General features: G+C 39.0%; 1 protein-coding gene across 2 annotated transcripts in view; it reads left to right on the forward strand.

The window, feature by feature from the left end:
• Positions 1–27,514, forward strand: part of Sgcd (sarcoglycan delta) — a 682,952-nt gene that overhangs the window by 305,352 nt on the left and 350,086 nt on the right. For both annotated transcript variants that reach the window (XM_041676147.1, XM_041676146.1), the window contains one exon: positions 24,774–24,962. In XM_041676147.1, the coding sequence (XP_041532081.1) occupies positions 24,774–24,962 (189 nt within the window). The remainder of the gene's footprint in view (positions 1–24,773; positions 24,963–27,514) is intronic.

A 27,514-nucleotide genomic window follows, 5' to 3' on the forward strand; every position in this document is an offset into this window, starting at 1 on the left:
GTGGGAGGTGTCGCGGGTGTATGTGTTAATTAACATATTTCAACCCCATCACCTCTGCAGAGGGAGTGGGTGGGTGGTTCTCAGCTTTGTTTGCCCCAAAGGCCCTTGAGGTAGGAGTTTTAACAGTGTCCAGGCACTTTTGAAAGTTCGAACTCCACAGCTAATGTTGAGGGGGAAGGAAAAGTGTGGATTCCTCCTGTTGTCACTCTGTCCCAGCGGTCTGGAAGTTTTCTCCCTTTCGGTTTCTCGGACACTTCATTGACTGCAAAGATAACCTCTGATGAGATGTACCAGGTCTTAATGCTTCCAAGGTTTTAAGAGGGGGTGTTCCAAGCAGGAAACAGTTCTTCGTTTCTGGAAGAAATCAGAGTTTGAAGTTTTTATTTTGGAACACATTTTATTTATTTATTTTGGTTAGAAACAGTTGTGTGTGTGTGTGTATATGTATGTGTGTGTATGTGTGTGTGTATGTGTGGGTGTGTGTGTTTAAGGGTTCCTAGTGTCTTCTATATGTGATTTTGACTTTGTTATGTGAGATTTGAATAGCCATAATATATTTACCTAGAATATGCTGGGCTGTTGTTATTCTGCTTTGGTAAGCAAGTCCCCCTTTACTCAGTCACAGAAATAACCTGCATTTTAATAAATACTTCTAATACAGATAATAGAGCCATAGCAGAAAACAGTACTTTTTTAAAAAAAAAAAATCCTTGTTAAAAATAGAGACAAATGGTGTGAATGTTTCATCGACCACGTCATTTTATTTTCACCTAACTAAAAATAGTACATTAAAAATATTGAATAAATTTTAGCAGGAGGGAATCCCGGCTTTCCTCTTCAATTTAAATTCACTTTCATAGTATACCATGTATTGTAATACATATGATAGCCCTCCTAGAACTTTGATAGCAATCCTTTCTGTGTTCGTATTTAGAACAGTGCCACAGTCTTTAAGATAAATCTGGACTAACGCTCATTCAGCGTGCTGTAGGGCTCCTTGGTATGCAGTCCATGGCAACAGAGGTGCTCCCCAGAGGGGACTTGGGCAAGAGCCTGCCTGGGGAAAACAGATGAAAGAGTGGAGTCCTGGCATACTGGGTCCTCAGTAAGGAGCTACTAGACCTCTTGGGTACTTCTCTTAGAAAATGAGGTGAGTTTAATTCAGAGTCCTGAACCCCCTACAAACAGCTTGTTAGTACTTGATGAGGTGGGGGCTGAATGAAGGGTAGATGCTGGGATACCTCGGTTTTCCCATCCTAAAATGGGTAGGCAGAAGGTCACTCTGGGAGTAAAATTTTCAGATTGTCGGCTAATACTTTCTTGCCCCATAGTTATCTTGTTGGAGGATAGAATCCGTATGTGACTGACAGTTGGCTTTCTCAGTCTTGAGCAATGTCTCCCACATGTTTTCCTTGTTAACCTCTCTTGGAGTCAGGAGGGATAAAATTGGATAGGGTGGGGCATCTTTAAGAATGTCAGGACTCCCTTCAGGCAAGGGAGGGCAGTTATAAGTCAAGATGGACCCTGGCTCTCTTCTGAATGTCCAGACAGATTAGGAGCTGTTGTGAACCACAGCCAAGCACCCACTGCCAGTAGCAGAGACAGAGAGTGATCTGGAATGTCATCCCCCTCTAAATTTAGTTCTCGTCAAGCTTTCTGCAGAAAGAGGCGTGACATAGCAACTCCAGGTTGCAGGATTGTGCCGAGCAGTGCCCAAACTGGGAAGAAACTCCGTCGTTTCTCTTTTCAAACAGAGAAAAGCATGAATTCTCTTGACATTTTAAATAGGGTGTGGGGAGGAAGAAACTAATGGAGAAATCCTATAAGGTCTTAGCAGGGCAACATGAACATGGAGCACGGAGGGACGAGATCTCTGCACAGGAAATTAGCACATGTATTAGACTCCTTCAGACACTACTCTGCTTGCCTTTGCATGCAGGTAAACCATGGCCACAGTGCACGAGGCTGGTTTACCTTCTTCACGAGGGAACACCTTATGGTCAGCCGGCCCTGCAGAGCTTTCTGGAAGTTATCAGAAAGCACATATTGTAAGAATAGCACTACCCAGAGGGCTCAGATTTCCTAAGCAGGAGAGAACAGGCTCTTGAGGCCTTATTTTAGCCCATATTTGTTCCTTGCAGAGCTATTCCTGCAGGAGCATTGAGTGAAGGGACCAGGTGGTGGACATGAGCAAGTCGCTACTGGGATGAAGCTATTCCAGGCTCTGCTAGACCTACTTTATTAAAACAAAGTTTTGAAAGAGAAAACTATGCTATGTATGCTTTTTTAAATTGGGAAAAAGGTTCTTTTTGTGCACAGATACAGGATTGATAGAAGATTGTGGTATAGGTAAAGTGTAGATGGAAGACAGGTGACAAAGACATGAGTGATGTGGAGATAAAGAGAATTAAAAATAGATTATAATATAAATAGGGAGGTGTATAGATGTAGAAAATTGATTATAATATAAATAGGTAGATAAGTAGGTAGATAGATAGGAAGGTAGGTAGATAGATGATAGATTATATATGCTTAGAGAGAAATGATACATAGGCATATAGACTGCTACAGAAACACAGATATGGAGAAAGGGAATAGGTGATTGATAGAATAGATTCATGATAGATGATAACACAGACAGAAAATTAATAAATAGAAGGGTTAGGTAAGAAGATATAATATGTAGGTAGATGATCAACAGAGATATACAAGAGAGATGGTAGAGAAATGTTAGATAAATGGCTTGGTAGCTAGATTCAGAGACTGAATTTGAGAAAGAGATGATAAACAGATGATAGAATAGCTAGATGATACATACATAGAAGGAACAGTTAAGGAGATAAGTCATTATAACTGATAGATACCTAGTGATTGATAGGATGATGGACAGATAAGTGATAGATGCTAGACAGACAACTAGACAATTGATATGTTTATTATGAAAATTAGCACACAACACTATGAAAGCGAAGAATTACCATGACATTAATCTATTGCTGCATCCCCAGGAAATGGGGTGATATCATTCAGAGAAAGAAGTCCAATGGTGGGTATAACTCACAGTCTAAGACCTAAAGCTTACTGAAACATGAGGGTGTTCTGGTGGGGCTACAAGTCTTCCTCTAACTCTTTCTTCCTTCTCCCAGCATTCAGTTTAGTTTTCCCTGGCTATCTCTACTCTGTCCTATTACAGGCAAAGCCAACTTCCTTATTCATTAACTAATAAAAGCAATACATATAAAGAAGGACTTCCCACACCATTTCCCCTTTTCTGTTTAAATGAAAAGGAAGGTTAATAAAATTATATATAAAAAAACAGGTATCTAGAAAGAATTGTAGTTAATACATACATATATATATATATATATATAATCTTTTATCATAACTAAGGACAACTATAATTATAACTATCTATTCTTCAACTTCATCAAAGACTCCAGAAGCATATAATATTACCTAAGTTAACAGAAAGTGCATTGTAAGCAACTTCCAAAACTCTAGAATTGACAGAGATATTTCACTGCCTGGACAGTCACCCAAAGTTCTTCTGCAACATTGGAGCATCCATCTTCAGCCTACAGGCCCATAATATCCATAAAGCAAGAAATTTCAAAGCTAATTTTGCCTATATTGGCAGTTTGTCAGTCAGTTTCTTCTGCATCCTGCAGAATGTCTGGAAGTCCCTTTCATGAAACAGGAACTCCGAAGGACTGTCTCACGTTTTTAGGCAACTTCAGCAGTCATTTCTCTGTTGATTCTGCATGTCCAGTTCACCAAGCAGTCCAGGAAAGAGCAGATTCTTGTCCAAATGACTAACAAACTCTATGAGGAGTCTCTTTGATGCCCATCTTTCTCTTGAAATAGATTGGTGCTGCCAGGATGTGTCTCACTATCGTGAAAAGTCCTATGTTCTTTAAACAATTAAATGCTATGTTCTTTAATCTTTGAAAGAGTTAAAAAATACCTATCTAACTGAAATGTATCTCTATATATCTAGAAAACCTAACATGACTATAAGCTTGACTATTATAGATGACTATCTATTAACCTATATTTCTTAATTATACATTACATTTTTAAATGAGCTACCCAAACAGAATACCTTATATCAAGACCAGAAATATAATAAAATTGACCTTTAATTTGTATCAATAAAGCAAGCTCCATACCAATGCAAATCTCTATAGCGTATCCCCCTTTAATTGTAAACAAACATTTATAAACAATATTGGGGAATTTGGGCATAGTTCTCTCCAAACTGCTTCCTGCTTTTTGTTGGGTGAAGTACTTTTTGGGGTATTCACAGCGACATTTTACAGAGTCTTGGTCAATCAAATCACGTTAGTTTGGAATTAACCCAGTTTCTCATCTTCTGTGAAACCAAAGGCAGAACTTCTTTTCCAAAGAAACAAATCCTTAGACACAAATTTTGGAATCAAGATACCTCTAAAATATATAGTTTGGTTTAGCTTAGCAGCCCTTACAATATCTATCTCTCTGTACTTAGCTCCTTCACAGTCAAAAAATTCAAAGAAAACACAACAATATAACTTTCTGTGTATATTCCATCTTTACGTGGCTTATTTTTTCTGACTCTATTAATTTTTCTACAAGTTTAATATTATCTTTACTCCTTTAATCTGACATTTTTTACTCTTTTATTTTACATTTACTGTCTTTTTACTCTTCTTTCTTCTATCTCCCAAGCCTACATACATTTTTTTAAACACAGTGTGTCTCCTTTAGAGTTCATCTATGTCTGACAGTGTCCTATTGTGTTTCTGAAATCATTTTCTGTTCAGGAGTGCTTCTTAAAATGTTAAACTGCTAAGCATTGTTACTAAGACTAACGCTTCTTTGCCTTTTGGCTCAGCCCAGTCTAATATAGTGGGGCAGATGTCTCTTTAACATGAGCCATGCTTACAGCAACATTTTCAGGCACACAGCAGGTCTATGTGGCCATTAAGCAAGTTGTAGCACTCTGCTCACAAATCACATTTAAATGCTCTGTAGCAGAACCTCCCAAAAGTGTCAGAGTTCATGTTAGCAATATGGCCCAGGAAGCTGCCATTTCAAAACTGTGCTCCCCACCCACTACTGCAGAATCAGAAAGACATCTCTTAAAGGAATCATGCCTCTGCTTGCTTCTAGCAAAAAGCACAATAAGCTGTGTTAAACTATGGTTTTTTTTGTGACTAGAATTCCTTTTCAAGCTCTCTCAGGTTTTAAGTTGATTTAGTTGGCACACATTGATGTCCCAATTTGTTGTAAGGAGGCCACTTGTTCATTTCCCAGCCACACAGACTCCCTGAAATAATCACACTGAAACTATATTATTTAAATCACTGTTTGTCCTATTAGCTTATGCATATTTCTCCATAACTCTTACATCTTGAATTAACACATTTCTATTCATCTGTGTATTGCCATGTGGCTGTGGCTTACCAGAAAGGTCTATCTCCAGTGGGGCTACATGGTTTCTCTCAACTCCACTTTCTTATTCCCAGCATTCAATTTAGTTTTCCCTGCTTAGCTCTACTCTGCCCTATCACAAGCTTAGCCAGCTTCTTTATTCATTAATCAATAGAAGCAACAATACACAGACAGTCTTCCCACACCAGGCAGTACTGGTCTAAGCTTGAGAATCTAAAGGCCCAAAGTCAGGGAATTGTATGTTTACCAACAGAAGACACTAACAAAAGAGGCTGTTCCTGACAAGTCTGGCTTTATACCACTCCTATAGGCATCTGGAAAGGAATGGCTTTGAAATACTCTGTTTTGGTGAAGTATGGATGCATTAGTTTATTCTGTATGTTGGAATTTTGCAGGAGGTTTTAATGGAAAAGAAAGTTTGAAAGCTGGGTCAGTGAAGATTGCATTTGGCCATCAATCCTTCAAACCCTGCTTATAGTAATCTAAGTATTAAAAGGATTGTTTTTACACGTATGGTTATAGATCAGACTTATAAAACCAGGACTATGGCAGGGAGAATTGGTTCCCCTATTTTCACATAAGCTTTATATCCTCTTTTCATTTCTAAGTGCTGTGCCCAAGTGAGGGAAGCAGTAATAGAGCATGAAGGGGAATTATTTGTTCTCCTAACTCCTTTAATCAGGAAGAAATGCCCTTTATTATAGTCTTGCCCTGATGCCTCAAAGCACACAGACAGAACTGGGTCAAAAGCTCTCTAGTCAGGCACTGGTCCTATGGAGTAATACTTCAAGGACTGTCTTTGGCTAGTTTCTCACTCTCTGAAACTCAGGTAGAAACTATAAGCTGAGATGAAGGATTTATATTTTTTGACCATTGATGTAAATCAAAGTATTGTTAGCACCCAAAAATAGAGAGTTGGTAAGTTAGGTCACAGATAGTATGGGCCATAAGTTCCTGACATTCAAAAAGAGAAGAGGAAGAAGGAGAGGGGGAGGTAAGAGGAGGAGGAGAGGGAGGAGGAAGAGGAGGAAGAAGAAGAAGTTAAAGAAGAAGAAGCACCAAATACATTTGAAGAAGAATCAAATACATTTGAACTCTTAACCCAAATGAATAAACAATTTATTTTGTTATAAACTCTAGTGTAAAGACATAAAAGCCCTAAGACCAGAGAAAGATTGCTTGCCTAAGATGCATAGACAATCCTGTACAGAGACAGAGCTTCTGGGCTCTTGAAACTGGTATGGGTTTTGGGTGTACTTTATGTGTTCTGGCTCAGTAGTGATGCTTAGCGACACTTTAGAAGCCATATTAGACAGATGAAGAATATAAGGAGGGTCTTAGTAGTAGAGGAATCTTCAGAAGTCACTAATACCGACAGTTTTCAATAACTACTAAGTCTAAAGTGAGAGTCGAAGAATTCTCAGTTCTGAAAAAGTCCTCCCCCTTGGACTCTGTTCAAGCCAAGTCAAACTGAAGGTCAAGAGCAGGGCTTGTGAAATACTGTTTTGACTTTTGCCTACTGCAGGAATACTAGTATGGCTTTGGTGGTAAGTGTCAGAAAGATGTGACACAATGTCTTGAGTCATAGTTTCACTTACTCTGCCCCAAGGCTGTTTGGGGGCTGTTTTCCTCCATTTGGGTGCAGTGCACTTCTGTGCACCGTGGAGCCCATTGTCTTCCTCATGGCCTCTGAAACCATGTATGAAGGTGATGGTGGGACTTGGCATAGAAATGGGCTTGGGAAGTGAAACCGACAGTGGCAGTAAAGATCTCCAGAAGAGCTTAGTTCTGTTCTTCTCTGGATCTCAGGTTTAGAATCGTGCCCATGTTTTGCGGGTTCTTCGTGCTTCTCAAAAACCTATGATTTCTTCCAAAAAGGCTCCCTGCTTTCAGAATATCTCTTCATCTGTTTCTCCAAGTCTGGATATCTTGAAATATTTTATCCATCTCTGCATCACTCTTTCTTATACTATCATCTCTGTCTTCCTCTGTAATATTCTAGTTAACTTCTGATTGATAAAAATATATTTCTCTAAACTTTAATCCAGTCATCTAAGCAAGAAAGAGAGTGGATGCCAGGGAGAGGAAGCACAACAAATAAATAAAAGTAGATGAAATGACCTTGCCAAATGACTTGCAAAAGAACAGTAAGGCTGAGAATTGGGCCCAGGCTCCATTGGGCTCCCGAGTATGTGACCTAATACAGCTTTCTTCATCACCCTAGGCCCCAATGTCCTAGTCTTTAAATGGACTATGATAATATCTGCCTCACAATGTGTTGTGAATGCAGAATAAACATAACATGAAGCTCTATGCAAAGTACACATTTACAGGTTTAGGCATGCACATGGTTAATGTTAGCTAATGTTAACTATCAAGCCAACTGAGAAAGAATAAAATAACCGGATCGTGATAAAGGCTCAAGATGACCAGCGAAGGCTTTGCTTTGACTTATACAGCTTCCTTTCTGGGTACATTCACTCTGAATATCTCTGCAGATTTCACTGTCCCCATTACTTCACCTTTGCTGCCACATGGAAAGGTGACTGTCCTCATTATTGCTTCAGATTTCTGTTGCCAAATGTGAGCCACCTCCTCTAAAGGAAAGCTTGTAAGCTATGGCCCCTGACCTGACTCTCAGCTGGGCCCATGGAATTCAGAGGACTGTGTCACCACGGTTCACTTCACGTATAAATCCTGTGAGATTGGTTTGCTAGCGACTCTCTGCTGATGGCTGTACTAATGCTGGGGGTGTGTAGGTGGTGTGGATACAATTGCTTTGTTGTTCTTGTTTTAACCAAGAAAGCAATGGTGCCTATTAAGGCAAGCCCAATACCCCGATAAAGACGATACTGTCAGGGAGCAGGGGCTCTGCCTCTGTGCAAAACACATTTCCAATTTCTCTGATAGGATCAGACTCAGTTGACTTCCACAGGATGTGTTGGAATGCCTGGAGGCCCTGTTACCACTTGCCAAGGTTGAAGTGGTCAGCCACGGATTCTGCTTTCACTGAGCTCAGAGTTAATAAGTAGCAGGGCAGGGTGAGACACCTCCTTCAAAGCAGATCCTTAGACAGTGCCCTGCTGGAGAAATGCTGATGGGGGTTGTGGACTGGGCATGATGTACTTCATGAGAGAAGATTGCTAAGGGACAAAGTATCCAGGAGCAGAGATACACTGTTCTTCCATTCCAGCGTGTCCCTGTGGCTGCCTTCTCTCTTCTCTTTCATTAAGATCTTTCTAGCTTTGTCCCTCTCCTTCTTTATTTAGTGTCACCATCACACCCCTATACTTGGTTTTCTCTCTTGTTGAGTACCTGTTCATCATAGGTTTCATCTGCTTTGCTCTAGGGAGCAGAGTACATGTAAGTCTGGACAGCATAACTTTGGCAATGCCATGACAAGCATCAGTTCCAAAATGAACTCTGCACTTTAGAAAGGACTGTGGCCTTCCTCCTCTATGTAAAAAAGCTGCCCACAATATATCGCATACTGTGGATCCCCAAATCAATAACCCATCTGCTGGACCGTAAATTCATTTTGGCTCACAAAGTGTTTTTATTTTGATTTGCTTTGTTGAGACTGGGTCTTCACTTTGTAACCCAGGTTGGCCTCAAATTGCTGATCACCTGGGTAGGCTCCAGAGTGCAGGGATCACTGTTGTGTGTAGCTGTGCTTAGGTCTCCCACTTCCCTATTCATTTATTTAGCTACATCCTAACATAGCGTGAAAATCGGAATGTCTAGATGACTCATTAAAACAAAAGCTATGTGTTGCAGTCACACTCTACGGCAGATGGGTTCTGGGCAGCTCGTCTTCCTTTAAGTGGCACATGCCTCCTTCACTCATCTGTGCTACAAATGAGTGAGAATTTATATGGCTCAATTCTGTGTCCCCAAGCAGGATTTCTCAGTGGAACGCTGGGACACAGTGAGTCAAAGGAAACTTTCTCAGTTCTCCTGAAGTAGGATTCATTGGGTGGAAGTCAAGGCACCATTAATCTGTGGCTTACCTGCCCCCAAGAACACAGTGGTGTTAAACTGAGTATCTTAGTGAAGAGAGATGCAAAACTTATGCTGGTGGCTAAGAGCAGCAGGCTTGCAGCGAGAAATTGTTCATACAAGCTATCACAAGAGTGGCAGCTGGAGTCAAAAGCTTAAACATGGCAGAAATCAGATGAATCACTCTATCTAAAGCTGAAGAGATGACTCAATGGTTAAGATGGATAAGTAGTTAAATAGTACTGCTTTTATAGAAGGGCCTATCATTGTTTCCCAAAAACATTCATGTTAGTTAGGTGGCTCCCGATGATCCAACATCCTTTTTAGGCTTACATGGGTACCTATACTCACAAGCAAATACTCTGACATAGATATATATGCAAACACACATAATTTAAAGAAAATAATTTTTTAAAAGGAAGAACGTGAGAAGAATTTTGAGAGTGATCAAAATATGTCCTATCTTGTTTTCAAGTAAGCACAAATGTCTAAAACCCATTGAGCTCTCTAGTTACTCTCTGCAGATATTCAGTGGGGGTGAATTGTACCTTGATAGACATAAATGCATTTGTAAATATATACACTAACTCATAACATGGATGCAGAGTGCATCATAAAATACACAAATTTTTTAAGATTTTATTTATTTTATGTATATATGAGTGTATGGACACTACCTTCAGTGTTAGTATCCACTGAGACCACAATAGGCTATCAGATCCCCTGGGGACTGGAGTTACAAGTAGTGTAAGCTTCTTGTTGTGGGTCATCTGCAAGCTGCAAGTGCTCTTAACTACTGAGACATCTCTTCTGACCCAAACTTACACACACACACACACACACACACACACACACACACACACGTATATGTATATATTTCATATATATGAAATGATTGAAAGTTAGATAACATCTCCTTTTAGACCATAGATTTCATTTCTGACACCTAGAATCACAGGTAATACCTGAAGATACTGGCCTAACAATTGCCAAAAGAGAATCAACTGAATCAATGGTAATTTTATGGAACCACCAAATCACTATAGAAGGATGTACCCATTTCCTGGAGATGTTTGTCATGATGTCATAAAAATTTATGGGTTTGAGAGGGTTTACTTCCCATGAGAAAAGTATCTAATCTTACATACCCTGAATGAATTATATATTGTCAAACATTATTGATCAAATACATATTATTTTTTACATAAACTTAATAATATGCACTGGCAAATTCTAACAAAGTTGGGTTTTTTTTTTGTTTCTCTTAATAAATTTTTTTTATTTATTTTACATCCAGACCACAGTTTCCCCTCCTTCCTCTTCTCCCCCATCACCTCCCCTTTGCCCTTCCCTATCCACTCCTATGTTTCTGTACAGAAAGGGGCAGGCCTCCCATGGATGTCAACAAAGCATGGCATATCAAATTGAGGTAGGACTAAGCTCCTCAATTTAACAAAGATGATTTTAAATTATATTTTTAATTAGTAGTCATGCTGGTCTGGAGGTCTGGATGGGTATTTGCCTAAAATCTTGGAGCATTTTAACAAAGTGAGGACAGGTTTTTCAACCAGGGATCCCTTATTCCTTGTTGATGTCTTCATTGTCGTCATGTTACTGTTGTCTTTGTCGTCGTCTTCTTCTTCTTCTTCTTCTTCTTCTTCTTCTTCTTCTTCTTCTTCTTCTTCGTCGTCGTCATCATCATCGTCGTCTTCTTTGTCATCTTCTTCATCGTCTCCTCCTCCTCTTCCTCCTCCTCCTCCTCCTTCTTCTTCTTCCTTTACCTCCTCCTTCTCCCTTCTCCTTCCTCCTGCTTCTTTCTTCTTCTTCTCTAGAATATTGCATCCTAATCCTAAACTTCTCTCCCTCTCCTTTCCTTCTCCCACCTCCCCATCTCCCATCTATTTATATTTGTTTTCTCTTCAGAAAGGGGTAGGCCTCCATGGCTATCAACCAGACATAGCATATCAAGTTGCATTAAGTCTCGGCATCACACCTCTTGTTAAGGCTGATTGAGGGAAACTAGTTTGAGAAAAAGGGCCCCAAAAGTAGCGGAAAGAGTCAGTGACAGCTCACCCTACTATTAGGAGCCCCACAAGCTTTATTGGTGGTATAGTGGTGAGCATGACTTCTTCCTTGCTGTCCTAATGGGCTGAGTGACTTTGGGAAGAGTATTAAATCACCTAGATTTTCAGTTGCTTTGTATGTCTTACTCAGATAATAATAACCATATGCTGGAAGGGTTAATTCAGTTCAGTAACACATTTAGAGCCAGTTGTGGGGACATGGGGCAAGAGGACTACATTCATTTAAATTCAACCTGGGCTACAATCAAAGACACTGGGAGAGCAACCCCAGGAAATCAGCTAAGCAGAGTTCATGGGGCTGATAGAGCCTGAAGTAGCCATCACAGAGCCTGCATGGGTCTGCACTAAACCCTCTGCATATATGTCATGGTTTTGGCTTGGTGTTTTGTGGGAAGGCTTAGTACTGGGGGGGGGGGACTCCTGACAGTGGGAGTGGGGTGTCTCTGACTCTTGCCTGGAACCCTTTTCCTCCATCCTACTGGATGGCCTCTTGCTTTGCCTTGTTTGGTTGATGTCTCTAAAAGGACTGCTCTTTTTCTGGGAGACAGGGCTGGGCTGGAGGGAATTGGGAGGAGTGGAAGGAGGATAGGTTGCAGACAGGTTACATGGTATGTGAGATGAATAAATAAAAATTAAGAAAGAGAAAGCTAAATAAATAAAAGTCTAGAAGTAGTGATAGCATATCAGAACACATATAAGTGTTTGCTACAATTTGTACATGTTTTATATTAGATAACTGAAAATTTTGTCATACGACATCTTTGTATGTATACAATGATTAAGGACAAGGAAATGCAACAAGAGTTTAAATGGGAAAGACTGAGGCCTGAAATTTCTGGGAAACGTACTGTTTTCTATTTAGCCAACTTTTACTACTAGCTGCTCTGTGACCTGGATTAAGTGCTTGCACATCCCAGTCCCCCAACCCAACCCCATCCCAGAAAGTTTTTCTCATCTGTTAGGGACTTCATGTTGTCCACAAACCCTTCAAGTTTTGGTCTCATCCTTGTATTTGAAGTGTGTGAGTCTGGCTCATCTTTCCCTTATGGTATAGCTTGGTTCTTGAGCCACAGAAAAGCCCTGGGACCTTAGCTGTGACTGTTCTCATCTGATTTTGTTCCAAAACATCCATGAGTATTTAGAAAGTACTGGCTCAATGTAGTGCTGGGTGAGTTGAAAGGATTCCCCAGACAATAACCATGGTAGAGGGACACAGCTTCATTTGCTTGTACAGATGACAGAATTACATCTGCAATCAGGCTTTTGATGACTTCTATTCAAGAGTGCTCTCACACATTCATCTCTGGTCTTCAACTTGCAATATTGAATATCCCATCTATATGAAGAGTGATTTCTTTATAAACCAGCTCTTCAACAGCTCTTGATATTCTTTAACATCTTTTCTCAAATACAACATTTATGAGGCTACCCTATCCCTTGATCGTTCCTCCAACTCATAAAATATTATTGTGTTTTTATGTTGGTTGTCTGTCTCCTCCATCACTGCTTCTTACCTGCAAAGAGACCATGGAGGGGGCCTTTATCTTTGCTCATTGATGTAGTTCAAATACACAGAAGAGTGCCACAGAAGGACCTGAAGGAAAACCAAAACTTGGAAGGTGGTGGCAATGATTATGAACATTTCAATGCATTCCACACACCTTCATGGTAATTGTAAGTGCCTTATCTTGTACTCAGAAAAATCTAGGTCTTTGCCTCACTCTGCATGTGATACAAAGAAAACATGGTTTCTGTGTCCCAAAACTAGCTAAATCCTACTGAGGTTTCTTGAGAATATTCCTGCATTCTTTGGGTCTACTATTTCTTTATTGATGAAATGGTTCTAATTATTAACTTCTCAGAAATTGTGAGGAATGGACACACTCATACGTCTTATAGTTACTAGTACAAATGGTATATCACAGATACCATTCTGTCTAAATAAAAAAATTCCAATGGCATTTCACACTTCCCCTCTCTAAAATGATGATAAATGACATACATAAAGATACTCAACAATCTTCTGGTTCATTAGAAAAAAGTACTTTATGTTTAAATTCAAGTTATTTGTACTTAGTACTTAATATTTTTATGTTGGAAACTTGCTCTCTTGTGTCTAAAGTTGGTTTCCTGCCTAAATTCCAAAGCTGTTTCCAGGTGCCTCTGTGACACCAGAACTTTGGAGAGTATATTCATTTCCACATTTCCTACTCCTCTTTCCTCATATGCACCGTCTTTCCTTTGAGCCTCTGCTTCCTCAATGCTGTGCTCTGGGAAATGGCATGCTCATTCTCCACGATGCTTTGCCAGAACCATTATCTGTTTGGACTCCTGAACTTTCTCATGCCCTGTCACAGTCAACAGCAGGGTTGCTTAGCTGTGTTTTCCCAATTGTCTCCACATACAATTCTTGTCCCTCCTTCCTCTATCTGCACAGGTCTGGACTTTATCACCTTTCCCCAGAGGGGTCCACAGCTTCCATTCTCATCTTGGACAGCTACTTGCCTCGAGCAATGTAGTTCATTTCATCTCGTCCTTACATCTTACCTCTGCAGTAGTTACTGTTGCAATCAGCATCACAGCTGAGTTGGACTGCAGAGGGCATGTTGTACAAGCCTGCACAGCCTCTTAGCAACCTGTATCACCCTTGTTTTCAATCTCTCTGTGGCCTTCCATGGTCTAGAAAACACCCTTCACACATGGCAAACACACCCAGCCCAAGACCTTGCTCCAAATTTCCTGATTCCGTTACTCCACAGCTCCTTATGAGTATTAGCTTGTTCATTCATGTTTTTCCCTCCAAGCCCTCCATTATGAAGTGCTTCCTCTGGAAGAGCCCTTCCACATAAGCAGAACCCCAAACATTGTCCTTTGCTGCTGCTTCATTTTTCCTTCATGAGGTTGATAACCAGATATATATGTATGAAGTTACGTGTTTATTTGTATATCATACTTTCTGTTATGATGGGATTTCAGATGTAACTTAAAAGCAGGGAAGATTTATTTGGACTCAAGATTTAAGAGGTTTCTGTCATGATGAAAGGAGGAGGTGACAAAGGAGAATGGCATGAAAAATGGGAAGTGGGGATAATAGCTGTCTCCTATCTCCAGTGGATAAGATGCTCCTGCCCATATTCAGGGTGGGGCTTCACCGCTTAATGAACCTGTTCTGAAAATGAGTTTCTGCAGACACACCAAGAATTGTGTTTTACTCATCTCTTAAATTTTCTCAACCAAATTAAGTTGATGATCCATATTAACCACGACTATTTCTTTGTTTCCTCCACTGAGACACAAATTCTGTGAGAGTTACAGAGTCAGTCTTGTTGCCAGGTGTCTGTGCAGTGTAGAAACTGCCAAGTATCGGTTTAAATAAACACAGGAGAAAGAAGATTATGCAGAATAGCCTCCGTTTTCATATCTCTTCAGATTTAGATGAATGAACATAAATATCCTTCATCCATACAATTTTAAATGGTCCAGCTGTTAAAGATATAGTTTTGAAAGGAAGTGTTATGATTGTGTTTGTAATCACAGTTCTTAAGGGGATCAGGATATCAAGACTTGTCGGCACAGAGAGTGAGAGGTAAAGAATAGCCGAGGATATCTGAAATTCAATCTCAAAGATATAAATAAACAGATTTCTGCATGTTTTCTGTTGCTTAGAAAAAGATGACAACTTAAATTTAGAAGAGTCTGTGAAACTAGCTCTCATTAGTATGAAAAGGCAAATTCAAACGTGTGTGTGCGCTTTGGATTATATTATAATTATATTATATTATACAAACTCATCAAAAGTTGTACAGTTACATAATTATACATATTGAATATGGCCTCTCTATGTATCTATCATTTCTAGAATGATTTTTCTTAAAAGTCCAGTAAAGTGGTTGCCTCAAGAGAGAGGGGTTAAAAGTTAGATGAGACATTCTTAAATGTCTGTTCTTTTAAATGCACACATCTGTCTAATTTTTAATAGAAGTTGTTTACTATTTATATATTCCAACTCTCAGGAAGCTAAATGTAGAATTCCTGACTTTCAAATTAACCCAAATATTCATTTTACAGGAAAAAGTCATTCTTAGACTGTAGTTAGTCATTGACTTTCCTGGATGAATTTTATGAGGAAAAAAAAAGTTGATTATTCCATCAAATCTCAGAGCGACAAGTTTGTTACAATTTTCCAAAGATGTGCCAGATATTAACAATCCAAGACTAATGTTTGTATGGCTGAATGAAAGCAACCCTTAACAGCAAATAGTTTTAAATCAGAAAGCACAAAATTAACATGGATAATAGAAGGCTGTGCATGTGCCAAGATAATCCAAAATGGTTCATATGCCATAATCAGCTCAGAAAACTATAATGAGCCTGTACAGGAACTTCTGCCTGCTATTTAAAAAACTCATCAGGAGTTGTACAATTATGTAATTTGGGTTTGCTTTTCCATGTTACCAGAATTTTTGACATGAGGCATCACCAAACACCCCACCTCTCTTGATTTGCATCATACTCATTACCAAATATGATAATATGCAGTGTGCACTTCTGCATTTGCCCCTATCTCTATCATGGTGTGTGGTACATATGCTAGCATCTCTCCTTATTCTATAGACTCGGTGCTTTTTCTTTTCTGAACTCACTCTCGTCCAGGCCTTGAACATACCATTCAGCAATGCGAAGCTTGCTGTGACTGCTTTGGAAACCTGTTTCTCTCTTTTTCTCACCCTAGATGTCACTATGTCAGACTGGTCTTCTGTGACCACAGTGGGTTGGTTGCCTCTGTTCTCTGTGCTAGGGACCCTTGATGCTTTCTTCCAGGCAGCAGCTAATTCTGAGAGTTTCAACAATTTGAGTGTTTGCTATCTGCCTCTCTTATTAAATTAAGAGGTTGATAGAAGCTCAGATGGGGCAGTTTTCATCCTTCTGAAGGCCTCTCTGTTCCAGAATCTACCTGTGACTGGTCCACAGTGTGGTTAGAAGTTCAGTTTGGGTTTTTTTACCTATGGAAAAGATAGGGGCAAGGAACGTAGTTGAAGGCAAGGTCTGTGCTTTGCCTCATATTTTTCCATGCAAAATATATAACTAAACAGAACTCTACTCATTTTGAACCCTGACATTTTTTTTAATCTTTCAAAAGATTGTGACTGTGGATAAGAAGGCAAGTGCTTACCTGATGTGCATGGTACCCTAGTTTCAATTTCCGGTACTGCATAAAGAAGGATTATATTAAAGAAGATATTATATTTTGAACATATTCTTCCACATACATCTATATCCTCCCTTATGAAAGACAATAATGAGAAGCAGGATGGTCAGCAGAGTCAAACACTGTCAACAAGTAAACTGCCAGCCAATGCCTTTGCCCTGAACCATCCCTCATTAGTAGAGCTAATTGGCCCATCACATTTTGCATGACTTCAAAAAGAAAAATGAAAAAAGAAGGAAGGGAGGGAGGGAGGAAGGAAAAGAAGAAAATAGCCGGAAACCTTGATTACATTAATATACCTTTAAATTTTATAGCACCCCCTCCAATATCTAATACATTCTTACATAACAAATTATAAATCAGACCTTGTAAGTATATTGTAGATGACTCTTACACTTTGGAGACACGATTTTTTTCTCTTAAGAATAAATTTGTTGAAACTAAAACATTTACTGGCTTCTGGCAATAACAAAGCACCATATGTAAACCCACTGAGCATATTAGCTCTGTGTGTTTGCCTGAGAACCATCCAGCATCCTCTACCTACTCATGAAAGGATGTAAGACAGACAGAAAAGGATTACCCTAAGAAATTCCATGACACCAACTCTGTTTAGGAAGGAGCATCAACAGTAACACTACCATGCAATATGCTTGCTCTCTGTGTCTGGAGGGATGTTGATTCTTATTACAGAAGTGTACCCTTCCCTGTGAAGCTGTGCAGCTTCCTTGAGGACAGGGACAATGGATACAGTGTCTAAGCACTAAGGCTGGTCCCAGACTCTGCTATTCCTTTTTTTTGACTATTGAACTATAATTTTTAATACCTATATAACTTAAAGACTAAGACTTTATATTAGAATATTCTACTAGTCCTTCTACTCTGTTGACAGGTGCTTCTTTCCCACCCAGTCCAGTAGCCATTTAGTCCCAAAGAAACACACAGAGGCCTACATTAATTACAAACCAGTTGGCCTATTAGCTCAGGCTTTCTTATTAACTAACTCTTACATCTTACAATAACGCATCATTCTTGTCTGTGTTAGTCAATAGTTTGGTATCTTTATCAGTTAGCCATTCTCATCTTGATTCCTCTGCATTTGGGTGATGACTGCAGACTGAGCCTGTCCTCTTTTCAGGATTTTCCTATTCTGGCCGACCTGCCTATTTGACCAATCAACATTTTATTAAATCAATACAAGAGACAAATCTTTATAGGGTATGGGACCATTGTCTCACAGCACTATTTTCTTTATCCATTCTTTGTTGAGCAATACCTAGGCTTGTTCTGTAACTTGACTTTGTGGATAGAGTCAAGATAAGCATGAATATGTAGGAATTTCTGTGCTATGCTGACTTATGAACATCTGTACAGCTAGACTTTATCATGGGATTGTTTATAGTTTTTGGAGCCACCTCCGTACATGTTTCTCCAAGAACTAGACAAATTCACATTCCCAGCAGTCATGTATAATTTTCCCACATCTCCACAAGTATTTTTGTTATTTGTTTTTAGTAATACCAATTCTGACTGGGGTGAGGTAGATTTTGGTTTTTATTTCTCTGATGTCTAAAGCTTTTGAAAAGAAAAGATATATCCAATGGTCATTTGTACTTCTTTTTTTTTTTTGAGAACCATCAATTTATCTCATTCGCCAGTTTGCTGATTTGAGTTGCTTACATGCTTTTTTATTTAACCTTTTGAGTTCTTCATGTATTCAGTCACCTAGTCTGAAACTATGTGTTGTTATAACATTAACCATTGGCTATTTATGCCTACCTAATGGTCAAGCAAGAGAACGCTTGCCATATTCATTCCCTGGGAAGCATAAGCCCATGGCTACTTTATACTTGGGGAAAAGGTTAGGTTTAAGTCGGCTGCATTTGTTTGTGAACTGGTGAACACTGAAAATAACCTTCTGAAAGTGTGGAGTAATGCTTTGGATGTAAGCCTTCCCAGCACTAGTACAGCTGTGCTTTGGAAAGCCAAAGACTGTGCATGTGTTCATCCCTTGTCCTTTGAGAGCTGTGTGTTAGTTTACAGTTAGAGGGTATGGTCTACTTAACATTGCTGTGGTTTTCATTTCTTCATTTATTGAAAAAAACCAGCTATATGAGCCCTTTCTGATGCTATTGGAGGTCAATAAAATTTTATATTCTTAGGAGAGGTGAGCCTGTATTCAGAAATACACATAATGTTAAAAGATTCTATATAACAACATAAAGAAGTTGTGAAAATACTGATAGAAACTATTCCTGCCTTGTGATTCCTCTTCTTAAATATTTTATTTAGGTATGAATTTCATATATGCCTACAGTGTATTCTGACATCTTCAACCCATACTTCTCTCCTAAATCCTCCAAGATCTCCTGTCACACCCCATCTCCCAATTCCATTCCCTTCTTCTAAATAGCCCGCCGAGTCCAGTTTGTGCTGCTCATATACATGTGTATGCTGGGTTAGTCACTGGAACTTGATTGACTTTCAAGCTTCCCCTTTGAAGAAAACTGACCCTTTGAGCTGATCAATGGTAGCATAAACCTTTAATCCCAGCACTTGGGAGGTAGAGTCAGGTGGATTGTGATGAGTTCTGGGCCAACCTGGACCACAGAGCAAGTTCCAGAATAGCCAGGTCTATACAAAGAAACCATGTCTCAAGCAACAAACAATAAGAAAAGTGTCTCTCACTCTCCTGGTCAGGACCTGTCTCCTCAGCTAGGGATAGGGGATCCCCCTCTACTTTCATGCAGAGATGTTAACTATGCAGGTCTTAGGAAGTCTTGTGAAGACAGCCACAGAAGCCGTAAGTTGATGAGTATAGTGGTCCTGTTCTGTCCAGAAGACACTGCTTGATGAGACTTCTACTACCAATATTTCCCCCATATATGTAAGAAAATGCCCTAGGAAGTATATTTAGCTGGATAAGATTTGTTTGTCTGGACAATTCACCATTATGGAGTTATTGAACGCATGGCTTTTATAGAATTTGGAAAAAGTAGTTAATCATCATCAAGCAACAACTATCTATTTTTATCACTATTATGGTCTAGGCACTTCTGTGCACTTTGCAAGGTTGTGAATTGGATTTTGATTTCATATACTGTTATAGTTTTCCTTGCATTTTTCAGAAGCCCCAAACTTCTCACTAGGTTCTCCAGGGTTCAGCCTCTTCTGTCTTCATTCACTGTTTTCACCCCATCCACCTCTAGTCCATTTCTGACTGTCTCAAGTCAGACCTGTGGCTGCCTGTGCATCAGAGTACTGTCTCTGCCCCCCATCCCCACCCCCTAGGATACTACCTAGTCCTAATTGCCATTCTCCCTCTCAGTGTCCCAGCTTAGACATTACGTATTGATAGTTCATAGTCAGTCATTATAAAGTATTTTTTATACCTTTTTTATACATACACTAGTTGTACGGTATAGGAACTTAATATTATCTCTTTTCTGTCCTTACACATCTACTTCACTGTTTTGACTGTAAGCTTCATGAAGGCAGAGTGCCTTTGGTTGCTGATCTTATCCTTAGAATATATTATGGAATTTGATCAAAATTCTAGAACCATCTGATGGGCAGAAAAAAATGGATGAACAATACTTACATAGACAAATTTGATGTGAAAACTGGGGTTAGAAGATGAAACAATTTTATCTTTATAAAAGGTATAAATGAAACAGATGACATCGGATGCTCATCTCTAAGGAGAAATAGAACATTGAGTCATAACATAATCTTGGAAGATAAAAGCAGAGAAAAGATCTAGGAAAGACAGTAATCAGAGATGAAGGAGTAAATCTAAGCCCACAATATCACGAATGCAAAGGAGGAAAGAAAAAGAAATGAATGCCAGGCAGGAAGGGAAACTGGCACAGCATAAAACTTCAAGGTCCAAGAAAAATGAGCAACAAGAAAAGTTCAGTGTAATTTGAAGATGGATGTCTCTAATAGACTATTTCAGTAGATGAAATTGTCAACAACAAACCAAAATATGAAATCCCTGGGTGTTAATGAGAATAGAAAAACAAATAGGAAGTGCAGAAAACTATGAAGACCTTAGGATTAAATTACGGCAGTTCAGACTCTATCCCTTGGTTCTATTAGCTCTATTGCTTGCTTCTATTCTGTCTGCTGAATAATAACTCCTAATAACAATGACTATCCAGCTAGGTTTTTAGTTGTATATGCAAATTGTATAGGAGATGATCTGGTGAGTAGTTAGGCACCAGTAAAGTTGCTGTAAAGCTATTGTTGCTTTAACAGCTAATTAATTTAAGATAGCAATAAAATAGCCATCCTCGTTTCAAATTACATTTCAAAACTAAAATTCTGCGGTAGGATGCTAGAAAACAAAGGTTCAAGGTGCCTCAAAATCATAAAGGATTGAGAAAGTGAAGACAGGAAGATGTTGACCCAAAGAGAAGCAATGGAGACGACGGGAGGCCTGGGTTATGGTTCTATGTCCAGCCTTTGTATGTTTCAGGGCATGCGCCAATCAGTGACACAATCAGCTTGAGGCTTTCTAAAAATATGGTTTCACGCGACACCCTAGAATTCCTGATTTAAAATATCTAAGTATGAGGCCAAATAGTCTGTCTTTAAGATGGATCTCAGGGTGATTTCTTAGGTTTCCTCAAGCATTAGGAACTTCACTTATGGGACATTTGTACTGTCTCTCCTCTGGGTCCATGGCATACCATCGTCTGTGGTGCTTCCCTGGCCCTTGATATGTCTGAGGTGCTTTATAGGAAGGAGGCTGTGGTAAGACCCTAGATTTGTGAGTATAGAAGTTAAATAAATATTTTTAGTGACGTTTTAAAGAAAAAAAATTCTTTATACTTAGAACAAACTTGTGGTAAAGCCATTAATAGGTAATTATAATGAGAAAAGAAAATAATTAGTTTTTAAAAGATGATATGGTAAAAAAGACTAGGGTAAAATTATTAGCAATCAACTGTACTACATCCATACTTCCTGGTCACATAGTTTTCAATTGCCTTTTTATTTGACAACTGTTTACTACTGTATTTTGTTTACAAATATTAGGCAGATAATTGTCTCCCACTGCAGTTTTGATGGGCAGTTTTAATTATTAATAGTTGTATTTTTTAAAGCTTATAATTCTGTATAAGAATATGTGTTGCATATAACTTGTAGACACAAGTAATTCAATTAATTCCATTTAGTGTAATTTTTTAAAAAGAAATAGTATTTGTAATTATATGTAGTGAATTTAATATTTTCATGAGAGTAAAGAATTTTTGTTTTGACTAGATGTTTCACGAGAGTACAGAATTTTAGATTTGACTAAGTATTCATAAAATTGAGCTGTAGATTTAAATTTTTACTCATGTGAAAATTTCCTGTTGCATATATATATATATATATATATACAAAATTACAGTAGTAAACAGTTGTCAAATAAAAGGCAATTGATAATTGTGTGACCAGGAAGTTTTGATGTAGTACAGTAGTTGATTATTAATAATTTTATTCTAGTTTTTATCATATATATATATATATATATATATATATATATATATATATGAATATGATGCTGCCCACCATTTTGGTCATGACCCCATGTTCAGTAAGTTGATGCCATGAGTTGAAAGAATTATCCCCAAAACACACACCAACAGCAGGAGAGCCATCAATGATGTACCTGTATTGATGCCAAAAATCATGAAAAAATATATCCTCTACCTGCCCAACTGTATGAACTCTTAGTTCAGTTTCCTCTTAATTGAATCTCCAAGGTACCTCTAAGTCCTCCAAAGCTCTAATGTGAATGGAAAGCAGAGTAGAGAAAGGAAGAGTTTAATTAATTCCGCTGACAGCAGCCTTTATGATCAGCTCCATAGGAATATTTGACTGCTGATCTCACAGTACTGGGGCTTCTTCAAAGGTTGTTCAAACGGGCCTGTCCCAGTGAGGACTCAAACCTTCAACTTCATTTGTTGGACAGTAATTATTTTTCTAAGAAAGAACAAGAATAAAGACAGATTCAAAATTGTTTTCCCTATTTGTTTTTAGCAATTTAACATATTTGGATTGTTGATGAGGAAAACATAACATCCTCAGCTTATATGAGTTCCTCACCTAGTAGAGAGTTACTCCTATGAGTTACAGTAGTTCTTATGTTTGCCAGTAATGCCTTCCACTATAACCTCGCCCAGGAAGCTCCTCCCTGCCTATCTTGCTCTTGGTTCATTTTACAGAGCTGCAAATGAAAGAGTTAGGAGTATAGTGGGAATAAAAAGCCCCATGCCAATCAGAGAAGGCCATTAAGCCACTCAGCACGAGATCTGAATCCTAACCCTGTGGTTTGACAGAGCTTTGAGATCTCTGGCCAGTCAATAATGCTGTTGGACAAAAATCACTGCTTCCTGGGACCCAGAGGGTTTTTTGAAGATATTCCAAGGAGCTCTGTTTTCTTGATATTTGACATCATAGTTACAAGATTTTATCTGAACATAGCCATATTATAAAAAGAAGTTTTAAAGAGTGAGCTATGTATTTCAAATACTTTCAAATTATTAGAATCCCCTGGGCAGAGTATTTTACAATGGTCTCCCTGAGCCCCAGATTCTAACAGTGGAGACCAGTCACTGTAATCATTACATTCCTTTTGGATAGGGATGCTTAGTTGAGGTTGAGTGAGGATATATTCCAGACAGATAGCCTTCAGCCTTGTCTATCTTTAGAGTAGTAGGGTAGGCTATGGTGTTGCTGGTTACTGAGTATAAAATCTGTTATTGTTATTTAACTAAATAGACTACAGATGCCTTTAGAAATGACACAGCTGACTCTGTTGTGTATGCCCCAAACTATGAGTTCCTCTTTAAAGTAACCACTGTATTCTGTCAACTTATAACTGTGTATTTAAAAAAAAAATCTTGATAACCATATCTTCACCCACTTATGTTTATTGATCATATCTTTCCAACCAGTGATCATTCCATATCTGACTAAATAGTGATACTCGTGGCTGTGGTGGCTCACAGAGAAACAGCCAGAGTGAGATGGCAGCGTCATTAGGTTCTCTGCACTTACCTCCAGAGTGCCCCACACGCCAGAACTGCAAGGTTCCCATGCCAAGATTCTTACGTCATTCATCTTCTTGCTGTACCAGAAGTCTTTTGTCAACTTCAGAGGGATAACTTCTCTAATCCTCACTGGGGCCTTTTAGAAAATTAGCAGATTGAAATCAAGGGACCTTACAGGTATAACTGTAAGACTCTGAATGTTTCCTTTCTTCACAGAATGACTACATGGAAAATAAAGTCTCATTTTCTTCAGGCTCCCAGGCCATTCCTTCTACTTCTGATTGATCTTTGTGCATAACAATGCCAGTGAGTGATGACTCTGCTGTGGCGTTGTCCCCTATGATACATCTGTGATCTATAGGAGAGTTAGTGGGAGCTGAGTGATCGACCCGAGATCATCTTACAGCACAGACTTAGTCCTTGGCTGGCAATTCAAGCACAGTGGAATTTAACACACAGTAGAAAAAGGGGTAGTCCCTATTCTTAGTGAAGGTTTAACAGTCATTTGAAGTTGTTCCCACCAGACCAAAACACAGAAAAGATCTAAAGGTCAGCTACTGCAGGCAAAATTGTTGCATGTGAGATGTTTTGTTTTTCACTCTCAAAATAAATCGCCTTAGTAGTCATTTTTATGGTGTACCTATGCAGTGTTGGGATTCATTTATTTTCTCAGACTAATTCTACATTGTACCGCAGGACTATGGTGGTCCTCTGAATATTGGAATTCTAAGACTTCTTTAGAAAATGACTTCCATCTTTTCCTTCAAAGATATGTGTGGGTGTCTTACACACATCCCAAGGATGAAAGTTGCATCCAATAGGGGGACTGAATTGAACACCTGGGAGAGCCGATTTTGTCCAGAGAAAACAGACTTTAAGAGTTGTCGGAAAGGTGGGAATGGACAGCCAGCAGCCAGCTGTATCTTTATCAGTTTATCCCCTCACTTTTTTTTGCTCTCAGCGGTTTGATGTGAGCGTTTCTCTGTGCTTGGTTTGTTTCAGATGCCTCAGGAACAGTACCCACACCACAGGAGCACCATGCCCAGCTCAGAGGGGCCACACATATACAAAGTGGGGATTTACGGCTGGAGGAAAAGATGCCTGTATTTCTTTGTCCTGCTCCTCATGATTTTAATCCTGGTGAACTTGGCCATGACTATCTGGATCCTCAAAGTCATGAACTTCACAATTGTAAGTAAAACTGTATACATGTATTAGCTCTCACTGAAGGAGAGGGAAGCGTGGAACAAGACAGCAAAGGAATGTGGGAGAGTGGTGTTCTGTGACCCGACGTTTGAGTTCAAGTGAGTGTCTGATCAGGTTGAGGATGAACACCAACATCTGTCTAGCCTCAGTCCATCTCCAAGCTGAGAGTCCAAATTTAGAGGCATTTCTGTCGCTTTAGGTATCTTGTCTGACTTCCCTCTGTCATGATGTTTCTGCTTCCTATAGTCTTTGACCACTTAAGGAAATAATTTAGAAGGAAATGAAAGATAAAATGAAAGTATTTGTTTTCACCAATTTTAGTAGCAATGATGAATCCTTTCCTCGGGCAAGAATTGAATTGTATAAGTACAGCAGAACTTCAAGAACCATCTCAGAATGAAAACAGGCAAATTACACCTGTCTGTCTGTCACTGTGGCTCACTGGAAATCTCTAGTTTGGGGAGGGATATATTTTCTGCTACTGCATGTCGTGTGTTAGATGGTTATGAGAGGAAATCAGATATATTTTTTTTGCTTTGTCTTATTGTTCCTTTAAAGAGATATATGTGTTTTGATAGAACCCCTTTTTTCTGGTGTTCAGGTTATTCTATAGATCAGGCACTGGCTTGATGGAACTCAAGTGAAAAGAAGACTGTCGCAAAATAGCATGTGTGTATTCGGAGGTCTTTTAATTTAGTGATTTGAGTCTGTAGAATCAATATAATTAACTTACTAATGGGAAGGTCACAGATGCTAATCTGCTGCCCTGGGAATACATTTTCTCGTTCTGATGTCAAAAGTTAATGAACAGGCAATTAAACAACTTCTTATTGATGAAGAAATGAAGTCATAACAAAGTGAAATAGAGAGATTTTCCTGGGAAAATCCCAAATATGAACATTGATATTTATGGCATTTTTGAATCGTTAAATTTATTTTTTCGTGTGTAGCTTGCTTGGGCAGCATCTGCTGGTTGGTCTCCCCCCCCACTCCATCTCTCCTATCTGGAAATGACCCACCTTGATGCTTTGTGGCTGCTTTTATGCATCTCATGTTATATTTACCTCTCCAGAGGACAAGTACTTGCATGTGTTAGATTTTTATGTATACATTCTATGTGTGCCTTTGCCTATCACTCATAGTGGTGCTTGTTAGATCTTGGGTTAAATATGGTGTCTAAAGCCAAGGCTAGAGATGCTCCTGCAGGTTTCAGAATGGATCATTCTTCAAAACTCATATTTTAATTTCAGAAATATGTAATCAGGAGTTGTCCTCATGCTCCTTACTCTGTCTTGCAGGAAAATGTTTCAGTTACTTTATAGAATACAGGATCGCCTCTTGTATTTAACTCTGGAATGCAGCACTGGTGAATTTCCATGTGGCTGCTGTAAGTCCCAGGTCATCTGTTCTAGAGTGTTGAGACGCATGATGATCTGTCTGTAGATGCCACTCAATACATACATTTTGGACTGTGGTGTTCTTTATGAACATACAAGGTTAAGAGAAATGTCTGAGTAAAGAGAAGGGCACAATCAGATTATATCTAGACCTTGCAAGGGTGGGTGTGATGGAATAGAGAAAGTTTGTAGCAATTTATGTGTGAGAGGTGGCCTTTACCCTGTTTGGTTTGCTTTGAAGTTCAGGTGATTACAATTGACCTTTCTTAACTTGCATATTTCATAGTGTTCTTAAATTTAACTTGCAAAAATGTGTAGACTGAAATAGGTTTTACAGTGCAGTATTAAACATGAGAAGACCAGCACTTAGGCATAGCATGGAGAGCAATAACTCAAAGGGTAGAACTTATAAACCTTGCCTATGAGTTGGTGTGTCAGGGTAGCGGGGCAAAAAGATAATTTGGAAGAATTTGTGCTTGTGGCTAGTGAGAGAGTTAGATGGTTGGGCTCTGAAAGAGTGATGACATTTGTGACTTCTCCGGTGGAGAAGTCCTTAGTGGAGGACTCCCCTCCCTCCTGAGCTGCTAGAGGCAAGATGCTCTAGTCTGCCATTTTTGTAATTTTTATCTTGTCTGGCACGCAGCTCTGAAATTGAAGATTTTAGGGATTGGGATGGAAAATAAGAGCTCAAACGTTGATAACTTCAATATAAAGCAAATATGATTTGTAGAGTGTGCTTCATGAAGCAAGGAGTCATAGAATTAAATATAAATATATAGAGAACACCACTTGCCCTGTGCCCATGTGATCTTGGAAAGCAGTGTGACACTGAGGTAATAATCTATATGAAATCAACTATTTCCCGGAGTTAACTAAATTGAGTGCCACGTTGCAAGTCCTTAATGCTTTACCACACCAAGTACTTACTGCAGTGAGAATAATGCCACTATTAGTCATAATTGGTGCTTTATAACAGTAAGGCATTGGAGCAAATAGAACTCAAGTATTGGAAAATTGGTCTTGCCCTGCAAGTTAAAAGTATATTTTATCCATCCATCACAGCATAAAAACATTCCCTTAAAATTATAATTCTATGGCACAAATAATAATTTACTGACAATGAAGATCTTGCAAAAATAG

This window comes from Microtus oregoni, unplaced genomic scaffold (genome assembly GCF_018167655.1).
Source record: "Microtus oregoni isolate MIOR12 unplaced genomic scaffold, Mior012 000027F_ref0000203, whole genome shotgun sequence".
Lineage (NCBI taxonomy): Eukaryota > Metazoa > Chordata > Mammalia > Rodentia > Cricetidae > Microtus > Microtus oregoni.